General features: G+C 39.2%; 1 protein-coding gene across 1 annotated transcript; it reads left to right on the top strand.

Moving 5' to 3' along the window:
• The first annotated feature begins 519 nt into the window (after positions 1 to 519).
• On the top strand, positions 520 to 1692 carry LOC105703843 (neurogenin-1). Its single transcript, XM_012432537.2, has 2 exons — positions 520 to 705; positions 1174 to 1692. Exons 1-2 carry the CDS (start codon positions 523 to 525, stop codon positions 1690 to 1692), a joined length of 702 nt encoding a protein of 233 aa, XP_012287960.1. The 5' UTR covers positions 520 to 522.
• The last annotated feature ends 20008 nt before the right edge of the window (positions 1693 to 21700 follow it).

Raw genomic sequence — 21700 nt, 5'->3', positions numbered from 1 at the left:
TTGTCAAAAGTTCGAGTTAGCTTAATCAAATGCTTCTCTTTGTAAAATTATAAAAAGTTTATTAATCTGACTACAGGGACGGGGATTGATAAGGATGTAAGAATGACTTCGGCGTAAATTTGATATTCCGTTTCGCAGATAGAAAAGATTTTATATTCGGTAATTGTAACCGGTTGCAATAGTTATTTGAGAAATTATAACAGCAATGTATCATTTCAATTAATCATTTTCCTCAAGTATCTCTTTCATTTTTATGTAGAAAATAACATTACAAAATATTGAAAAGGTTTCGCGATGAATCAACACGTTCGTTGCCTACGTTTATAACAATGAACGAGAATAATTTTTTAATTCAGAAAACCCTTTATAAATAGAGGAAACCATACATGAGAAGGACAGAATTGATAAAGATACTGATTTCGATAGCTAGTCATACTTCACCTAAAAATTTGTCCGCTAGTGACTCTGTAATTTAATTTTAATATTTATCGGCATCTCTCGTGTTTTATTTCAGTGATCACTATGTCATCAGACTATTCCTTCTGCAGCGAAGGAGGCTTCGACGAGCTCTCGAGCTCCTCAGATTCTGGCTTTGACGTAAGCTTCGAATCTCCGAAACACGAAATACCGACGGATCTTTTCTCCACCGCGAAAGAGGAAAAACGGAAGAAATCTCGAAATTCTCGCTGCAAGAGTCCCACCCAGGTTAGGAATATTCTACGAATCTTCCGAGCCTCCTTACAAAATATAAATATCGCAATATCCCCTTAACCGGTGTTTCGAAAAACATTTATACTTCGAAATGACCGATTCATCAATAACTTGCAAAAAAGCAATTCCTCATATCCATTTAACGTGCCTACTTTGGAATTAATTTAAAATTAGTGTATTACGCGTGTACCTATTAAAGTTCATAATGTTCATACTATTTTTTTCCCCCAAATTAACAAATACATTAGCCCGTTGTATAGGAATATAATGAATATAAGATTAGTTTCCGGTTTTTGATAATTAAGTAACAAGTACACATTTTTACGGCGCTTTATGGCCTACCTTCAATGACGATTTGATACGCGTCCCGGATCATATCTGATATCACGGACGTCATTCCAGGCAGCAAAAAACCTGAAAAGAGATCCAGAATGATCAGGATTTAATGTCTCCCGTTTTCAGGTGCTCCGATTGAAAAGAAACCGGCGCATAAAGGCGAACGATCGGGAACGACACAGGATGCATACCTTGAACGACGCTTTGGAACGACTGCGCATGGCACTGCCGACATTTCCGGAGGACACGAAATTGACGAAAATCGAAACGCTGCGGTTCGCCCACAACTATATCTGGGCATTGTCGCAGACCCTAGGGAACGCCGAATCCGGGGAGATCACGGTGAATGTGGGAAACGTGACGGTGAGCATAAGCGAGAACGGAAACATGATCACCTCCTCGACCGGAAGCTGCGCAGTGGCGGCACAAAAGCGGCTTGGACCGGCACATTCGGCGTTTCCGTATCCACAAGAGAGATTCATGCCGGAATGGCAGGAGTACGACTGCTACAGCGACCAAAGTGTCAGTCCTCCGATGCAATATCAGCCCTGTTATGACCAGAGAATGTATACCCACCATGGACAGCATCAACTGCAGCAGCCCCATCACATGGTGCACCATAACAGCATGTACCAGTGTTTGTAGAGAGTCGACGTTATGACAGAGAATGTACATCCACCATGGACAGCATCAACTGCAGCAGTCTCATGACATGGACAGCATCAACTGCAGCAGCCCCATCACATGGTGCACCATAACAGCATGTACCAGTGTTTGTAGAGAGTCGACGTTATGACCAGAGAATGTACATCCACCATGGACAGCATCAACTGCAGCAGTCTCATGACATGGTGCACCATAACAACATCACACCCACCGTGGACAGCATCAACTGCAGCAGCCTCATGACATGGTGCACCATAACAGCATCACACCCACCGTGGACAGCATCAACTGCAACAGCCTTATGACATGGTCTACCATAACAGCATCACACCCACCATGGACAGCATCAACTGCAGCAGCCCCATCACATGGTGCACCATAACAGCATCACACCCACCGTGGACAGCATCAACTGCAGGAACCTCATCACATGGTGCACCATAACAGCATCACACCCAGTGTTTGTAGAGAGTCGACGTTATGACCAGAGAATGTACATCCACCATGGACAGCATCAACTGCAGCAGTCTCATGACATGGTGCACCATAACAGCATCACACCCACCATGGACAGCATCAACTGCAGCAGCCTCATCACATGGTGCACCATTCGCGACTAGAGCATGAACGTTCACTAGGATACTCGTACCCGGAAAGAGTGATCGGTCCTAAATTCATGCCGTGGAGTAGTCATTATGGTACAAAGTTATTATGGTACAAGTGGTCAGACTAGGACCCGGGGAAGATCCTAGTTCATCGGTATCGGTTATGAACGAGTTGATCGATCAAAAATGTATTTGGCTCGAAACTCTACCGAGTTTCTTGGTGTTCCAAAGAAGTGGTTAGCTAAGGAAACGGCAGTAACGCCTGCAGTGTTCAGATCTCGATGATGATAATTTTTTAAAAATTAGGAATAATTGTACCCAAGGAAGGAGCAAATGTAGATGCAGGTCGCGGAGTACTAATTGAGATACTAAGTTCGGTAATGATTCAGTTTAAAGGATAAATGAAACATCAGTTGCAATTAACTCGTGGTTATCGTAGTAATGTGTTTCAATGCATGTAGAGTTATGAGTAGGAAAGGATAATGCTACTCAACAAAAATTTTCGGTATTATGATCATATTATGAGCTGTGTACTACGTAGAGTTTTGCTGATTGATCGGGAATTTTGACTTTAATATTAACATTTTGGAAATATATTAAGAGGCAATTTAAATCAAACCTAAAAAAATTTCCTAGGCCATTTGACTAATTATCACTGAAAATGTAATTTGGCTCAGGTATATACTTATACTCTACGTGCATATCAGCAGTCTCTTCTTCTGTATCACGCATTCTGATAACCACATAATATGCATTAAAGAAAATAATATCACGTATAAGCAGATTTCTATTATAAAACAAAGACTGACGAATAACCACGATAAAGTTGTCGGTGCAATGACAATCGCAGTATAGTTAGAGATCTTAGAGTGAAAGTTCACAGAATTGCAGCGTAAACGGCTCGATTTACAAATAGTTGCAGAACTGTACTGTTTTTAATTTTTTAATAACTGTACACGAAGAACAAAGCATTTCCAAAGATTATTTGTAACGAAGAATGGACACGAATGACAGAGTAAACGAATTTAACTAAAAATTAAACTAAAAGAATTTAGAAAATAAAAACAATTGCGAATGAGGATAATAACGCCATCAATGATAACCCTATCGAAATTAAAAAATTCAACGGATTAACGAATATGTTCAACATGACAGATGACATATATTGGTTCTTACATTTGTCAATTAGCAGGACTTTACAAATCATGCGTTAGTAATATGTAAGTACAATCGTGCCATATTAAAATACGTACATACGAATTTAGGCGGCTTTTGAAAATGCAATGGGTCATTTGAGTGAATATCGAGAAAGGTAATTGTCAACACCTGCGCCAAATGATAGGACTGTAAAAAGAAAGTAACACTAGACATTGTCGTTATTTACTTTGTAAGAGAATATTCTATTGCAAACGATTAGTGCTAACGAGGTAACTCGAGTGTCGATCCTTCGCGAGTGTATTTACGTGTATTTATATTATTTGTACGCCCGGGCGAAACTCACTTTTTTAATGAGTATGCGAGAATACTTTCGTAATCCGGAAGGAACATAACTCGAATTTTATTTCGCGTGTGACTTACGTTCCTTTTTGTTCTAGTCATTTTTCTTTAGTTGATCTCCGTTTCTCGATCTCATTTTGTTCTCTGCGTCGAGATGTTTAAGTTAGTGATAACAATATTAGGGTATAAGTCTACGCCAGTGCTCTTATTGTAAACGGAATTGCTGATTCAGGGATTACATATTGTACAGAATTTATACTTTACCAATAAAGCATATTTTACCTATAAACCGATCATGTATATTCATTACGTACATAAAACACTTCCCAAATTTATTTACTACGTATTTTAATGGTTTGGAAATTTATGCACATCTGATCATTATTTTCACTCAATATAAAATACGTTATGAAAAACTAAACCATTCATTTAAAAAGTATTTAAATAAAGTTCCAATATCAAATTCGCAATTTTATCATATTCCACTGCATTGCAAATCCAGGAGTAACTTGTCAAAGTAATAACCTCCAATAGTTTTCTCTAACTTCTGAAGATATTCGTTGTAATAAAACATTTGTTTATGACAAAACTTGTTAAAAACATTTGAAGGGATGTGAAGAGACAATTGTTCATAGAACATCTCCGAACTGGATGTGCCGAATCATTTCAAACTTGACAACGTAAATGTGGAGGCTATAAGGAAGGTCCCGATCCTCAGGAAATTTAATTTTTTAATAACAAATTTTTAAAATATCCACATTTATATTATGAAGTTTGAGTCGATTCGGTGCACTAAGTTTGGGGACGGATTTTATGAAAGAGAATTCTTTGACGCCACTTTCACTCCACCTTGATACGTTCCACATCTTTTCCTATTATGCACATATTCTTTGACTAACCTAACCCAGAAGGGACGGAATATTCAATCCAATAACCTTGACAAGGAATTACGAACAAAATTTCGCGACCACCGGGCTTGCATCGAGCATTGTATTCCTGCAGCAATCCACTTTACAGGAATGATGTTCCGGCCGAAAATGAGTAAGCACGTGGCGAGGCACGTGTCCTTTGTTAAAATCACGACGAAGCAGATGTATCGCTAATCGTGGTCACCCACCAACCTAATCCGTCGGATTACATCTTCGTCAGGGTTTTCCAAATCGGAGGGGCCATTGCTAATTCGACTTTTCCAAAACCTGGTGAAAACGACATTTTCCTTTTCCTTCAATCCCGAGCGTGTAATTAAACGCGAGTTCACGTTTCTGCTCCGTTTCGCTCCGAAGAACATCCTACGAACACCTGGAAAATAGTTTTCCGTTTGCAGATATGTTATTGCGAGTGTTTAGTGATAATCTGACATAACAATGCAAAATCAAGCAGCGATCGCCATGAAACTGGCTTTAACGACAATGTTCCAAAGTTATAATAAAACAAAAAATTTTCAAAATCCAGTTCATGACGAATTCACAGTAATATGCTCGGTAATATGAATGTACAGAATATTAAAAAAGAGAAAAGAAATCAAACTTCAAGTGTTTGCATCTTCGTTGAACGCTCATTCTGATCAGTCCTAAACATTTTATATTCTACCGATTAGGTCTTATATGTATAATATTCTCGTCCGTTGTTGAAACGGCACTTCGGAAACATAATATGATGCATCTGAAGTATGACGGATAACTAGGGCCATGAATTCGTGAAAGAGGAGTCCTCTGACGAGGTTCGTTTCCATAACAAGAGCGACCGAAAGTGAACGCAATGCAGAACACGAGTGGTTAGAAAATAAACAATGAAAATGTCCACCTCTTGATAAACCGAGGAGGGCAATGAGGATCTATCAAAATATGTCTTTCACCGAAAGAGACGATGGAACGAAAATATTTTCCCCCTGCTTGCGCAAATTTCACTTTGACACTTTTATCGCGCAGATGCGCTGCAACAACAAAATGCAATTTCATCTGTACGCGACATATGATCGTAACATTATGCGCTAAATGTCGTATATTCAGTAAAAAGGTTATGCCCTAAGAATGAGTAACACTTCTTCACTTATCGACATTACTTTTTCAATTACCAGATTACTAAATATACGATACATTGCCGAAAATAAAATAATAACTAATATGACTGGCTGGATACGATTTAGTATTTACAATTTTCAGGTCACTCGGTGCAACCTGTAATAAACAAACAATGCATAATCGGATATTATATCGCAAGATTTATAGATTTTCACAGAACTGTATTAAACCACATTTCATGCACATGCCAGTTTGTGTAACCAATAATGTATAAATGACCATTTCATTCCACTATTTAATAAATGTTCAATTTTCAACATTATATATTCTGACTTTCCAAATTGCTGCTTACTGAACTAAAGCTCACAGTCGAACAAATTTTGCTGAATTAAGTAATCCATCATTTTGTACGATGTTAGAAGGTTGATTAATTTTTTCGATGATGAATCGATCGGTCCAATTCGTCGTACCGTTTAACGTTTACTCAATAATTTCAAATAGAAAGCCTATTTGCAAACAGCGTGCAAGCTGCGACGAATCCGTTAGCATGGTCGATCGTTTCCCCAAATCTCGGCAATAATGGCGACGCTTCAATGGCACTATTATATCGGCGATGTATCAGCGTGAAGCAGCAGACGGCTTGTACCCATAAAGGTGTTGGATTTAAGGCTATTCACTCAGTTTTTGCCGGAATTTACGCGAAGCAGGAGACTTATCCGAAATCCCGAAAGGATGGAAAAAGATGGGATCGATAAATCGACACGCATACAAAATTAGGCACGACACAAAAAAACAAATTTCGTGATTAACGAGGATTTTTATAGGAATTGAATATGAAATAATTTTTTTTTCCACACGATCATAATTACGTGACACTGAAATACCATCCGTTAAAATTGACAACTCTTGTAGTGTCTTTTTCAAGTCGCTTTTCATTAGAAACTTTTTCCCTATTATTATAAGATCACTGTCGACCGTTCATGATTTCCGTTATCTATCTTCGGATTTTATGATCGAATCATGAAACATACATGGGTCTACCAAAAATTACCCTCTTTAAGACAAAAGTCATCAAAATTGGTTAACGCGGGGAAAAGTTATGCGTGAACATGCATAAAAAAAAAACAAAATTGCAAACCTCCTTTTTGAGGTCGGTTAAAAGTACTCGAAGGAATTAACACTAGAATGCGTACTAAAATGCATAAAAAATGTACGAGGAAAATAGAGGGACGGGTACAGTTGACAGAAGACGTAGGCCAATGTTGAAAATAGGTATGTAGAAATTTCGTGAAAATAAATATGATGCGTGAACATGCATAAAAAAAATCAAATCGCAAACCTCCTTTTTGAGGTCGGTTAAAAGTACTCGAAGAAATTAACACTAGAATGCGTACTAAAATGCGTAAAAAATGTACGAGGAAAATAGAGGGACAGGTACAGTTGACAGAAGACGTAGGCCAATGTTGAAAATAGGTATGTAGAAATTTCGTGAAAATAAATATGATGCTCGGCCGAGTTTAGGCTGCCAGTGATTTCGGCCGATCGACCTCTTGCTGGGGCGTTTCCGTCGAGTGCACATATCGACCGTACTTGGCAATGCTCATTGTGCTGGGGTGCTGGTCTGTACGGTGACATACTGGTGGCTGCCGGGGCTGCACCCCTAAATCGCAGAGGGGAGGGTACCAGGATTCTACGGTGACGTTTTCCTAATTCCCGAAATTTCCTAAAATTACCCTGACCGATGGCTGAGCACTCAATCGATGATTAATGACTATGACTTTCCTCTTGATTCGAATCGGGAGCGACGAAAGCGATTGCTCTTCATTACCAGATCCGAAATCCAGGAAATTTCATCTTTCCAAATTATAATTAAAATATGAAAAAGGGAATCATGAAAATCGGTTTAACTCAGGGGAAAGTTATATAACATCCGTAAATATATGGATCAAATTGAGAACCTTTCTTAAAGTCGGTTAAAAATGTAATTAATTTTAAGTACCTAAACGGTGAGACGAGAACTGCCCAAACACCTTCAATCAATGTCGACCTATCGAGATCATTGTATATTAAAAAAGAAGCAGGCTGTAAAAGAGTAAGTGGTGAAAAACCTCTCTTGGCATCGTATTTCGGCATCTGTTTAGACCAAAAGGTTTGTCCGTACGTACGTCGACGTAGGGTGGCTCTTCATTGTAAGTCGGCATTTGCAGGCCTTTTTGTGGTGAACCACTAACAATGCCATGGACCACCATGTGGGATATTCTCTGATATTTCTGGATATTCCGGAGCCCGAGATGCGAAGCGTTCCATTTTGCGCCTACCGCTCGAATGGCTTCGGTAAAATATGGAAAGCTCTGTTTGATTTTCGTCTTCCACCCCCTATGGGGAATCGGGGATGCAGGTTTCATCCGAAACCTTGATCTCCTTCATCCAAACAAGCTGATGGATTGGCAGCATGTCACGAGAGGGCCTATCGTGGCTCGCAAATATTAATACCAATCTTTCGGCCTATACCCTATTCTGAAATTTCTAACCCTGATTCCCGTAAAATCATAAACTACATAGATTTATAATAAACGTAAATTGTTTACAATTGACATTGACAGGCATAAATCTAGCAAGGGGAAAAACAGACGGATATCAAAATCATGCAAGACCCAAACTAAAAATTTCACGCCACGGCATTTATACACAATTTATTATTTAAATTATTACAGAATTGATTTCCAAGATATAAAATCGTAGTATTGCGGTTTAAAAATATATTTTTCCATACTGCTTTAAAATCCTGGAGAATGAAAATTCGTCGATGAAGCGAATCTCAGTGGTGATAAAATGGCGCATGCAATATACACAATTTATTATTTAAATTGTTACAGAATTGATTTCCAAGATATAAGATCGTAGTATTGCAGTTTGAAAATATATTTCTACATAGCGGTATAAAATCCTGGAGAATGAAGATTCGTCGATGAAGCGAATCTCAGTGGTGATAAAATGGCGCATGCAAGGACACTTAGAAGCCGCCGATTGGTCGGCAGGAAATTGACAATGACTGGTAGAAGCAGGATTTACGGTGGAGTTTGACTCGCGATGGAAATACAGGGGACAGATGTCTATGGGCGCAGGTGTACAGAGCTGTACGCGTGCCAACCAACCCCCCACTGCGCCGCCATTCAAGACTATAATTTACTTGAAGAATGCCCCGGCCAGCATTCATCCATGATGACGTGCAGTCGAGATGGAAAGCGAACTATTCCTCGTCCACCGATGACTTACTGCAAATTCTAGGCTTTGTCGTCGACTGCAAAGACCGATGCCAGCGGGCATTGACTCACTGCCGCGATAGTTAACCTTCGGCATCGAAGGCTTACATAAAATAATCCGTGAAAAAGTTAAACGAGAATTTCACCCTAACATGGGAACTTAATAATTTCGACTCTATTTCCACCGCTCGTTTCTATGAAATAAGTAAAAATGCGAAGAGAGTAAGAACGCGGTCACGATGCAGTTGAGGTTATAAAAACGTTTGGTTATTATTCATATTATGAGAGTATTTTCATGAATTACATGAATCTACTAATTTGGAAGCATTTGTTTAAAATTGTTTAAAAGGAGGTGTTGGATTGGGAAGAAGTTATTAACTGTAATTAATAGATTTATGTAAAATCGTATTATTTCAAATTAAGCAATGTTTCCTGACAGCCACGCATTATTTCTGCATTCTCCAAAAAAATATTCATCCCAGGTGTAAACATCAAATTAAAAATTTCGTAAAACTAACGCTTCGGATCTTTTGTGCAGATTGCCTTGAAAATTGTATTACGCACCCAGTTGAAAATGAATCTAGGTAATATCCGTACTAAATGTTTACGTATTTCCAAGGTAGCGCCGCGAATAGTATGGAACGCTTTGACACTTTTGAACCAGTCGTTAATCACATGTAAAACCTGGATTAAGGTCCTGGAAAGACCCCGTTGGACAAACCATTGATTTAGCATCGGAAGGGCATTCGTAAGAGCCAGCATTTTATTGAGCTCGTCTGGTGGGCTTACACAGGATTACACGGCCGCTCAAAGAGTGTCAACGTGGGTTCGCATCTGCAGGAAAACATACATTCAACCGTGAAAAGACTCAACGAGCACCAGCAAATTCCTCCTCCGATATGAAATTACGGATACAAGAAGTAAATGAGAACGATCAACGTCCTTAAGATTTCAGACTCGTCGAGCCATTCCGTGCGCTTCAGGAAACGAATTCACGTGGGAATCCCGGTGCTCGATGTATGAAAAGGACCGTTTAGAGGTGGCCAAACTAACGGCAGCCCGATATCCAGTTTCGGCCAATTTTCCTGCCAACACTATCGAGAAGAGCGTGCCGAATCGCGGGCGGTGCTGCATTCTCCGGCTACAAATTGTCCGGAGACCGCAAATAGTAACCTAATATGGCCGTCCTGCAACTCTAAGTTTCAGGAGAATCCCAGCTTCTACGAAAAGCTGTTACCAGATTTCACGGATTCGTAATTCCCCTGAAAGCCGTCAGTTAAGCGTAAAGACGGACGGATCTTCTGCCAGTTCGTTTGTCAGTGTAACTTCTTTCCACGCATGATTCCATAACAGGGGTAATTTCCCGTTTTTCGAGGCTCTTCACGTACGTTCCGTAAACCACAGTTTGCCGTTGAAAATCGTAGAAAACCAGTGAATTTACGTTTCCATCGTGAAGGATGCCGCACATCTGCGACATACGGCACCGGCAATATTTTAAAACGTCTTTTAATGCACGCGTCAAGGCGTAAATATTTCTACGGAATAATAAAATAATCCATCACTTGCCTCCAGAATTCTTTACGATTCTACTTTTCCAATATGGCGGACGCCGCAGATGCACGCTACACGTATCCGCTAGATTATGAACGTCTTTTACCGCTGATGTAAGCCCGTAAAAATGTTTAAAAAATAATTCAGCGCTACATTCAATATTCCTTCGACCCTGCTTAATACCAAACATCTAACTGAATATATTACTTTCTATTTAGAAATAGAAAGACACAATATACCTTGCGCTCGGGTGTAAAACTCGTATCGCTCAACCCTGCATTGCAGTTTAAATGATTCTTGCTTCCTCCTTCCAGCCAATTTCCCAATCCCTGGTCCTGATCCGCCTAGACGGATAAAAAAGAAGCGATAAACCGACTCTGGAAGGGTATCGCATTGTCACGGTGCACAGAAACGCCGAGTCGCGATGCGACGAGAGCTCTGAAATATGCAATGTTATTCCTACACTTTACACGGTGTCCGTCCATAAGCAGTCAAGTGGTGCGTAGCTCGTGCCCCAGGAACGTCCTGCCTGGTCCCGTCGGACCCCAGTTACTCCTGGCAACTCATTAAACACCCACAGGACCCCTCGGTCACCCCTCGCGCACCCCTCACCCTGATTTAACTATTGTTTAGGGCAAGCGTGTGCGTGCGCGCTCGTGACGCCCCGCAGTCCGTGGTGGTGCTCGTAGGTACTACCACCACTCATCCTCGTACTACCACCAAGGATCGGGGCAGAAGCGGGCCATCTGTCCGTACTTCCAGGCACATACGAATGGCAGTGGTTCTTACTTTTATATACTCTTCTTACTTTTATATGCTCCACGTTGCCGATGGAGACCACCTTGAGCCTCGTTTCTACCACCCGAAGGACAAGGAAATAAGATTCGAATCGAAGGGCGACGGGAATTCCCGATCCCCGTCCTCGAGGACCTCCTCGAGGGTCCCCATTTCTACAGAGGAGAGCTCATGCATATTTCATGCCCGCTTCTTTTTACTCAAATTTGAATTTACGCTCCGCGGGGGTAGGAACCCCATGTGCGATATCTTGGAAGTGTCTGTGTCTTGGGATGTTGTGTCACTCATGAGTGTTCTTTTATCTTATGGTTATCAAGCATCGATGATAGAGTAATTGGGATAAAGAGTGCCGAGTCGATGAGCTATTGTAAGACGCAATGGTTGTATCGGTGTTGGGGATAGAGAATATATTAATGAATAAGGAAAGATAGAATGTAAGACCTCATGTTTGCAAACACCTTTTAATAAAATATAATACATCCTTTATGCGACCTTTGGATCGATTTTACTTGATTGGGGGTGCTAAATACTAATTTCAGAAACTCCTGAATGTAATCGAATATTAATATGAAGTTTGAATTACGTTGCACTTATAATACAGGACTTCGAAATTAAATGTACGCTTAAGCGTTACAATTCATGGCAAATTTTTGTCAACAGAAAGCGAATTTAAACAATGTAACACATGGTATGTCCAGTGGAAAATAATCTCCGCTGTTATGAAATGTATATTTCTTTTTTATTTAATTTTTCCTTGATTTTTTTTCCATGTTTACAATACTCGTAGCGAGCAATACTCTACGAGCATTGAGCACCACCGAAAACGCAGAAGTGACGTGTCTCGTGAGCGAATCGTACACCAGCTCTGGCTTTGATTGTGATCGTTGGAATCCCCTATCAGGGCGCCGAACTCCCCATCCTACTTTGGCACTGCACTACATTATTATTTCATAACAATCGCACTGCGCGCGGACGATAACTGTTATGCCGCGACCGTCATCGGGGCGAACTTTGAAATGGCAGTGGGGTCGAATATCAAATCCAATATACCAAAATGCAAAATGTAGTGATTATCCTTCGCTAGATTAGGCTGAGAGATCAAAAGGAGCAAAAAAATTTAACCGATGACAAGAGAAATTAAAATGTGAAAAACATCGCAAATAATGCCTCATTTCCTCTTATAAGTGATTCTTCGATGTATCGGTACATCTTAACATTTAATGTGAGGTACTAAATGTAGAATATTTAAAAAAATTTTACCGATGACAAGAGAAGTTAAAATGTGAAAAACATCGCAAATAAAAGTAAACTATGCGCTTACGTGGAATTTTTGTCATACTTTTTTATTAAGTTGATTTTACCACAAAATATAATGCGCGTTGAAAGTTAGAATTTTGAAATTCGTAATTATAATAATCGCGTTAAACTTGTTATATACCAAAAACTGTATTAGTTATAGATTAGGTGCGAAGAAATTGCTGGATTTAATGAACTTACAGGTTGGCTTCGTTTAATCATTTCGTTTAGAGTCCGATCAGTTTAGTTAGCATCCGGCAATTTTAATTGACTTTTTCGTAGGCGTAACCCAAGAAGATGGACGACGGTCCATCTATTGGATCATCTGCCAACGAGCTTAGATTTCGTTTAACTGTTGCCAGCAAAAAGTTAATTAAATCATCTGCTACGCTATCAATTAAAAGTACCCCTAAAGCACACGTTATCCATTCTCTCTTCTTCCGCCCCTTAATTTGATTTCGAGATCCCATTTCGTGGCGATGGGTTTACTCCTTTTACAAAGTACAGAGTAAAGCAACTAGAAATCTAGAAAATATTTTTTGCACGGTTCGTAAATTCACACTTATAGAAACTTATTTTTATTTAAATACACAAAATATATATTACATATCGACATATATTTTGTAACATGATAATGGTAATTTATTCTCTATAGTGCACAAAGTTTTGATATTTTTGCGAGCTGCTCATATTTACACATTTTCCAAGTTCTGAAATTCCCTCCAAAATATGATAATGAAAATATGATAGTAGCTAGTAGATACTTATTCGGCATTACACAATTATGCCAACCTATTTTGTAAATCAATCGGCAGACTTTCTTTAAATGGATTTTCTAAAATAGCTCATATAGGTACACCTACGTATTTCGATTTACGTCTTCGGCTTCTCTTTGAAAGTTTGCGCATTCACCCGAAACCAAAGTTTCTCACGTACCGTCACTCATCCGTAACCGCGTTTCGACAGCCACACTTTCACGGGATTTCGAGACCACCTCGAGATCCGCCACCCTGGGACTTTTCCCGAGGAGTGCGCCGAGGTCCCACCCTGGCCGAAAAGACGAAGGGCGGTTCCTTTGAAATCCGCTACCGGCGGCAAAGATGTAAGGAAAAACCAAGGTGGAGGATTTTCGCGCTTTTGACCTCCTAAACCTCTCGAATGCTCCCCCGGATGGAATTCCGCAGGATCGCTACTAAGTATCCACACTTTGCCCGAAATCGCTTCACCGGTTAATCGGTTTCCCGATTCCGCGTCTTTCGACGCCCCGACCGCACGTTTTATCTCGACCTCTCCTTTAAAAAGATGGCTACCAATTTCACAGTCCGCGGATAAGAAACGCTCTTTTAAGGATTCACTTCCTGATGCAGGAAGCAAGATCCTTTAAAGCGCTCGAGGAGATGCCTGACCTAGGTCTCAACCACCGAGTCGTATCGGCATCAGCTGTTAACTGTATATCAAATGGGCTGAATTTCTAAAGAGACGCCGGTTTCTTTACATTTCCTTCCCGTTATTTCCTTGCCGATGTAAAGGAAATTTCATCGCTGAAGAGTCTTGCGCCTCCTGTGCGCACCCTGGGGTGGGAACCACTCTTTCACCCTTGGAAATCCTGTCCAGATTGGTTGATAAAACACCGTTGGGTCGCAGGGTGGGAAAAATAAAGATATTTTAGAGTCCTTTTTTTACCGGAAACCCCGGGAGCATAAAGCGGCATATGATCGTTTTTTTCTAGCCCAAAGGATCCGGATGCTGATTTGAAAAAACGCTTACGAAACCGTGTCCTTCCTGTATCGTTAATTTCGACGTTTACCAGCGCTAACCCGGTGGAGTGGCCTTTCACGTAGGGGCGAGGAGACGTTTCTCAGACCCCATGAGCTGCTACCACCAAGGGTAAGCACCATAGCGAATTGATTTTATGCCTTGCGGAATGCCCTTTCGGTGGTGCGTGCTACTTTGGTGGACCACCGATCGTGTAATTTCAAGCTATTTAGGCCCCTTAATGAGATTTATTTCCCGAGTTCCGCGTAAATTGGGGATGCATTTGCGTCTACATCTTAAGTCCCGCTCGTAATAGGAACTGCATTTAAGTGACGCGTTTATTGGACGATATTTCCAATTTAACAGTTTGACTGCAAGTATTCTGGAAATTAAACTTTACACTAGCTATTGTAATAATAAGTACAAATAAAATATATATTTACCCCTGCTACTGCAAATCTTGTCAATTTTCTATACTTTTACATTTCGTATTTATCATACGATCATGCATTTATATTATGTACATTTCCACGATTTAATCTTTCTTTTTGACGGTTCATGCCAAACATTTGACAGAAGTAATATGCATTAAATTTCTAATCGAATCAACGAAAGGATTAGGTTATTGTCATAACAAGTACAAATAAAATATACATTTAGCCCTGCTACTGCAAATCTTGTCAATTTTCTATACTTTTACATTTCGTATTTATCATACGAACATGCATTTATATTATGTACATTTTGACGATTTAATCTTTCTTTCTGACGGTTCATGCCAAACATTTGACAGAAGTAATATGCATTAAATTTCTAATCGAATCAACGAAAGGATTGCGAAAGAGTGTCACGATAAAATTGAGTAAAGCGTTTCAAACCACGACCCCTTCGAGCAATCTCGCGACCCCAAATGGGAACATTTGTGTTATCATATGCGCCACGCGTCCGACACGTGCCGAGCAGCAAACGTTTATGCTACTTCGTCGCTTCCTTAAGGGCAAATTTCAAAGTAAACTAGGTGTCAATTTGACGCAAGTCTGCGCCCAAATGCGATATCTCGATGTCCCACGGAAATATCTGGAGCGATAACACAATAAACTAATAATCCTATTACATTTATTCTTCATAAATACTGTCACGTGTCATTTTGAGAGGGTAAAAAAAATCTAACAAAAAGAGATCGCGATAATATGCTCGGAGGTTTTTCCCGGCAATTTCTCCCGAATGTCATATGACACAAAAAATGTATTTACCCTCCTGTGTAAATACAGAAATTACCTCCTAAATGAAAAAACAAAAGATAAAGAAGTAGCGGGTGAATTAAAGCTTTCCTTCATTATGTTGCTCATTCATTGGATCCATATTTCAATACGAAATAAAGTATTTGAGCAATTCTTTTTTTTTTAATTTACTGGAGTTCACAGTTTGCTCTGAGTTTTGGTATTTTCTAGATTTCACGAAGGATATCACGAAAAAGGCATTGGTTATCAATTTTTGTCAACGCCTCAGATAATACCATTAGAGTTTCCCACCGATTGGAATATCCACTTACTAAAGGATGAGTCACGTTTTATTTACCAGCTTGTAAAATTGAAAAATCACATATTAATTAAATTCACATAGCCCCGATTCACGATGATATATAAATAAGTATTTAAACCATCCCTTAATGTCCTTCCGAAAAAAAATAATGAACTTTAAGTTCACCCCTCTTTCTAGAGGACTTTTAATGTCACATTTTCAATGTCAATTCACGGATTTTTAATGTCACATTTCAATGTCAATTCACGGATTTTTAATGTCACAATTACTAATTTGCATCAATCGCGCATACTTTTAATTACCGCGTGTCCAAAATGATAACAACTTACCCTATCTATTTTATGAAACAGGACCAGCCGCTTTCCCAGATCCAAATCCACGATCCGTGAGAACTGAAATAAAGCGTTGACGATTTTCACCGAGGGTGCATTAGTTATCATTTTTTGAGGACGCCTCAGATAATACCATTAGCGTTTCCCACAGATCGAAAGATCAACTTGTTACGGGCGATCAATCCCCTTTTTTAAACCGGAACGAATCCACCTATCGTTCGCCGGCCACGTGCCTTATGTACACGCGTGTTACATGCACGCATATGTACACGTGCGCGCGATGCATGAAGATAGGCAAGGACAAGTTAACGCCTCCGACACGTGTCTTGAATGTGCCCACCGAGGAATTGATCGCGGTTAACTTTCGTGCAATGGCCACGTGGCATCCCTTACAGGAAAGAGGGCGTAATTGAGATATCATACCCAGTTTCACCCTGGAGTGAGATTCCTGGCTAATTCCTGGCTCTGACACGTGCTACTGCATAATACTCACAGCTTAACAGAACAAACCACTGTGGTGTTACGTTTACAGGCAGTCCTAATCTAAAAATGAGTTCGGATTAAAATCGACCAGCCACCAGTCGCAGAAATCGGTGCCGCCATCTTGGAGCCATTATTTAGTTTTTAGAAAGGACTCTGATAAAGGACACGTATCGCTTGAGGATATTAGTCGAAATCTGTTCGCTGTTAATGTTTACACCACGTGAACCCCCTGTGGCAATTTACACAGTGGCTCAATTACGACACACGTTTTTGTGGATGATGTGCCTTAAACGGAGTTACTCGAATCTCCACTAATGTACACAGAGCAATTGAACAGCTGCCGCCAAAGTTGAATGTCAAACTAGAAGCCTTTGATCTACAATTTTTATTTTTATAGGAATAAATTAAATTCGTTACAAAAAATACTGATACGAACTTTGTTAAGAACGAGCCCTCACCATGTATTTCGTAACAAATTTTGATGTATACTATATTGTTTAATCACTGTAAGTCGTTAACAAACCAAACCAGATATACTAAAATAAATGTTTTTCCTTTCCGAAATGCGTAATAACATCCCGAAACGTTATCAAATTTGTTTTTATTACTTCTAGGACGTGTTATATTAGTACGGTATAATTGTCTAACTTAATAGACAATGTCAATGAACATGACCTTATCACGTATGTGGCATTGTATCATTCAGTTTGCATACAACATTAAATGTTGTAAATATGTACACGACGAATTTCATCCTATCAATGTACTTTATCCTTTCGTTACCATTTAAAATAAGTTTCACTGAGTTTGCAGGATAAACTGCAAACGAGGTTAGCAAATGAGTTTCGATATGAATTGCAAATGTCCGAGCGATTCCGAACTCTTCGATCAATCAGCTACGAGCTTAAGACCTGACAAAAGATCCCCATGTGTCAATAATTTGATCTTACTACACGCTAAGGATAAATTACATTACCATATCATTTTCTATGTTAACGAATAATGCTAAAGATTGAAGGTACCTTATTACGCTGCGCTGCATCGTTTTACATATAGTTTATGTACACCATTGTTTTAAAAATGGCTATGTAACAAGCTACATTTATTTGATCCACTGCACTTTATGATCATTGCTAACGAATTTCACTAATCTTACCTTATTACGCTGCGCTGCATCGTTTTACATATTGTTTATGTACACCATTGTTTTAAAAACGGCTATGTAACAAGCTACATTTATTTCATCCACTGCACTTTATTATGATCATTGCTAACGAATTTCGCTAATCTTACCTTATTACGCTGCGCTGCATCGTTTTACATATTGTTTATGTACACCATGATTAAAAATGGCTATGTAACAAGCTACATTTATTTGATCCACTGCACTTTATTATAATCATTGCTAACGAATTTCGCTAATCTTACCGAATAAATTCAAACAAGCTCAGTAAATCGGTTTCGATATGAATTGCAAATGGCCCTGCGATTCGGAGCTTTTCATCAACGGCAACTTCAATCGCTTCGCGCTTAAGTCCCGACAAAAGATCCCTATGTCTCCCCTATTCTGTCTATCAACCACGACCACTCGCAAATCTGATCCAGATAACGAATCTTCTTTCCAGCGCACTTTCGATCGTTCGGGGAATACAGTTTCGTATTCGATCAAACTGACGCTACCAAAGCGGCACTGCAACATCAAAAGGAAAGTTTAATGCATCGTCAAGCTTAACTGCGCAATGTCCATGGATAGCTACAATTTCAGGACATGAATTTAAAGCATCCGATGAACATGTCCTCTGTACCGGGTTTAAATAAAAATAAAAAATTACTATAAATCTATACCCCAATAAAATGTTTATAGTATTACCTAAATGATGGATTTCTTTCATCTTTTTTTCTAGTGCATCATATTATATACGTTAGATGAATATCTGCACTTAAGTCAAATAAAAATAATCCTTATCGATAAACTCCGCACATGCTCGATTTATTTAGTACAGCGTTTAAAAATACCTGACATTTTTCCTTACCAAGTAATACTAACCACGGTTCTCTTAACGATATCCCTTATCAATATATTTATTAATATTTCCCCGATGTAACTGCATTCAGATTGTATTGCAGTTATTGGGTATTTCTTGGAATAATATATTCGTATCTCGGTACTCTTCTCAATGTTAAGGGGCTCTTAAAAATATCTTTAATAGAAATCTTAATCCCGCCATTGCATAACCCTTTCTTTAATCTATTGGGGGTTACTATCCGTGGCTTCGCCAAGCGAAAAAAGGAAACAATGAGGTACATTAAAGTCCACTAAAGATCCAATGAACTTCCAAAATCGGAGCCGATGATGGCCGCCCGTTGCCAGGTGAGGCAACTCAACCGAATAACGCCTTTTGACGTTAACGCCACCGCTCTTGTACATGCCGCCATAAATGCAGTTGGCAACAATAGAGCCGATCTTAATCTCCCGCATTAGTTCCCGGTTACGGTAAGGCTATGTCCATTATGTGTGCACTCGAACTATCAGTCCATTGTTTCACTTATCTGGTCCAGTATCGAGAAGACTCCGCGAACAGGTTTTTTTCAACGGACCTTTACTGCAATTGCGAACTTTACAATATTGTTCGTACTTTTCAAGATAAGTTTCACAAAATAAGTGCCCAGAACCTTGTAATTGTTGTATACTTTCTGTAAATTAAACAAGGTATGAAGTAACTAACGGAAGATATGTACTAGATTTTAATTTCAATTCTATTAACACCTCTATTACACTGTACTCTTCGTCAAATGGCCTAAATAATTAATTCTTTGTACAATTAATATGAAATGTTTTTAATCACATAAATGTATATAAACATTCGAACAACTGTTCTTATATTAAAGTGATATGAAAGTGACGTTAAAAAGCTCTCGTTTATGAAACTTTCTCCGAATTGGGTGTACCGAGCCGTTTCAATTTCTTGAATTATTTATGAAATTTCAATTCTTTACAAAAAATGAAATTTCATGGATGTCAGAACTTTGCTTATAGCCTCTATATTCACATTGTGAAGCTTGAAACAATTCGGTAAACCCAAGTCAGAGAAAAATTTAATGAACAATTGACCCCTCAAATGTCACTTCCCTCTTAAGCATCTGAAAATAATCCTCTTATCATATTTCAACTCTTTTTAGGTACACTTTCGGTTGTTATCTACTACCGTACCTATTTTAATCTTCCTCAAAATCTCTTCATGACCCAAAACGGGGACTTGGGGTGCTATTACCATTAACCATTATCTTCGCCATTATAATCCACCATAAAAGATCTTCCGGCTACCCAGAAAATGGGAGCGTCATTTTATCGGCCTCGGGGATTCCAAAAATAATCCGAGATAGAATTATCGCGGATTCGGTCTGATTAAGCTTAACCGTTTGATCCTGTGCCTAGTAGATGAACACAAAGTCTGAACGAACGAGTGGAGACCTCGTTGGGAAAAGCCCCTCTAGTTGGGAAGGGATCTTTTGTTCCTGCTTACTTAGATCCTCCCGTCTCCCAAGGGAATCTCAGCGTATTATATTCCGGGTACCCTCTCCTAGGAACTATCCTGATCTATTTAGGATCCACAATGCAGAGAGTAACTCGACTGCCGGTCTTTTCATTAGGCGGGTTGCAAATGATGCTGCATGTTAATTTTCCAGGAGCTACTTCAATTTCCACCGATAGCCTCTCTTAATTGAATTAATTTAATATTCCTCGTTACACTATCAAGTGGTACGTCATTAAACAAAGTAAGTCAATATATCCTTCCTACCCTCCTCGAATGAAAATCTTACATTAAGATGAATAATTTCCGTAGCTATGTACCACTATTATTTTCTTTTTTCACCAAGATATTTCATATATTCTCAATACCAAAATTCCACTATTGTAGGCACCCATGGGGAAAAATGATAAATTGCATAGATGAAATTAATTTAAATAACGACTTTTCATCAGTAATAAACACCGATATATTTTTATTCAGTTATTGAGGGAGCAATTATACCGTGAAATTAACAAGATTCATATAAATAGGTTTCTTGTATAGGAGCTAAGGATTATTTTTAATGAAAGAAATTTTATTTATATGCCCTGGAGTGTAGGAAATACGTGGCCGTATTGATGCAGATGCTGAAGTACCGTTCTGGGTACTTCAAGATGAAGCGGACCGTCCAATTTAGGGTCCGGTGGTTCGACAAGTAAAACAGTTGCCGGTTGCGATAAAATAATACTGTAAAAAGTACACGCGCCATTGCTTTTCTATAGCACGAAGGGACGCCAGGATGGACCGAACGCTGCGATGATAGAGGGTCCAAATCCACAGAGATTGCGGTTCTTCCGTCTAAAAGTAACCAAATAAAAATTGGCTTTTTTTATTCCTGCCTTGGAGCTAAGTACATTCAAGAATTCATAAAAATGTAATGCGATTAATTTAACGTATACGAGACTAAAAATTCAACAATCGCCGCGATAGACAATGTAAAAATCACAATATAGAATGGCGGACATGAATGCCTCCCCCGGAGATACGACATCGCCTGTGCAAGATGGGAGGGCATTGATGTCTCCCAGTGTATTATGCCAGATTTGATGTTTTGTCAGTTTATAAGTTCTCGGTGAAATATCGTCGGCTGACGAATGAATAGGAAATTTCACTTGGAGTTTGAACAATTTCAAGTGTCGTATTTTATTTCATTTAATAAACAAAAAATTTGGAATCGTGAAAAAAAAATTCTTTTACTCATACACCAAATTGTTCTAAATGGTATGTTTTTCACAATATATCGTAAAATATATAACTTTTCGAAGACGGGTCACT

Source organism: Orussus abietinus, unplaced genomic scaffold, assembly GCF_000612105.2.
Source record: "Orussus abietinus isolate OABI.00-Male unplaced genomic scaffold, Oabi_2.0 scaffold36, whole genome shotgun sequence".
Lineage (NCBI taxonomy): Eukaryota > Metazoa > Arthropoda > Insecta > Hymenoptera > Orussidae > Orussus > Orussus abietinus.
This window is presented reverse-complemented; position numbering and strand designations above follow the sequence as displayed.

Excerpts from the sequence above, each read along its gene's own strand:
- LOC105703843 (XM_012432537.2), top strand. The coding sequence starts at position 523 with ATGTCATCAGACTATTCCTTCTGCAGCGAAGGAGGCTTCGACGAGCTC. Across the intron at positions 706-1,173 it reads GCTGCAAGAGTCCCACCCAG|GTGCTCCGATTGAAAAGAAA; the intron begins GTTAGGAATATT and ends TCCCGTTTTCAG.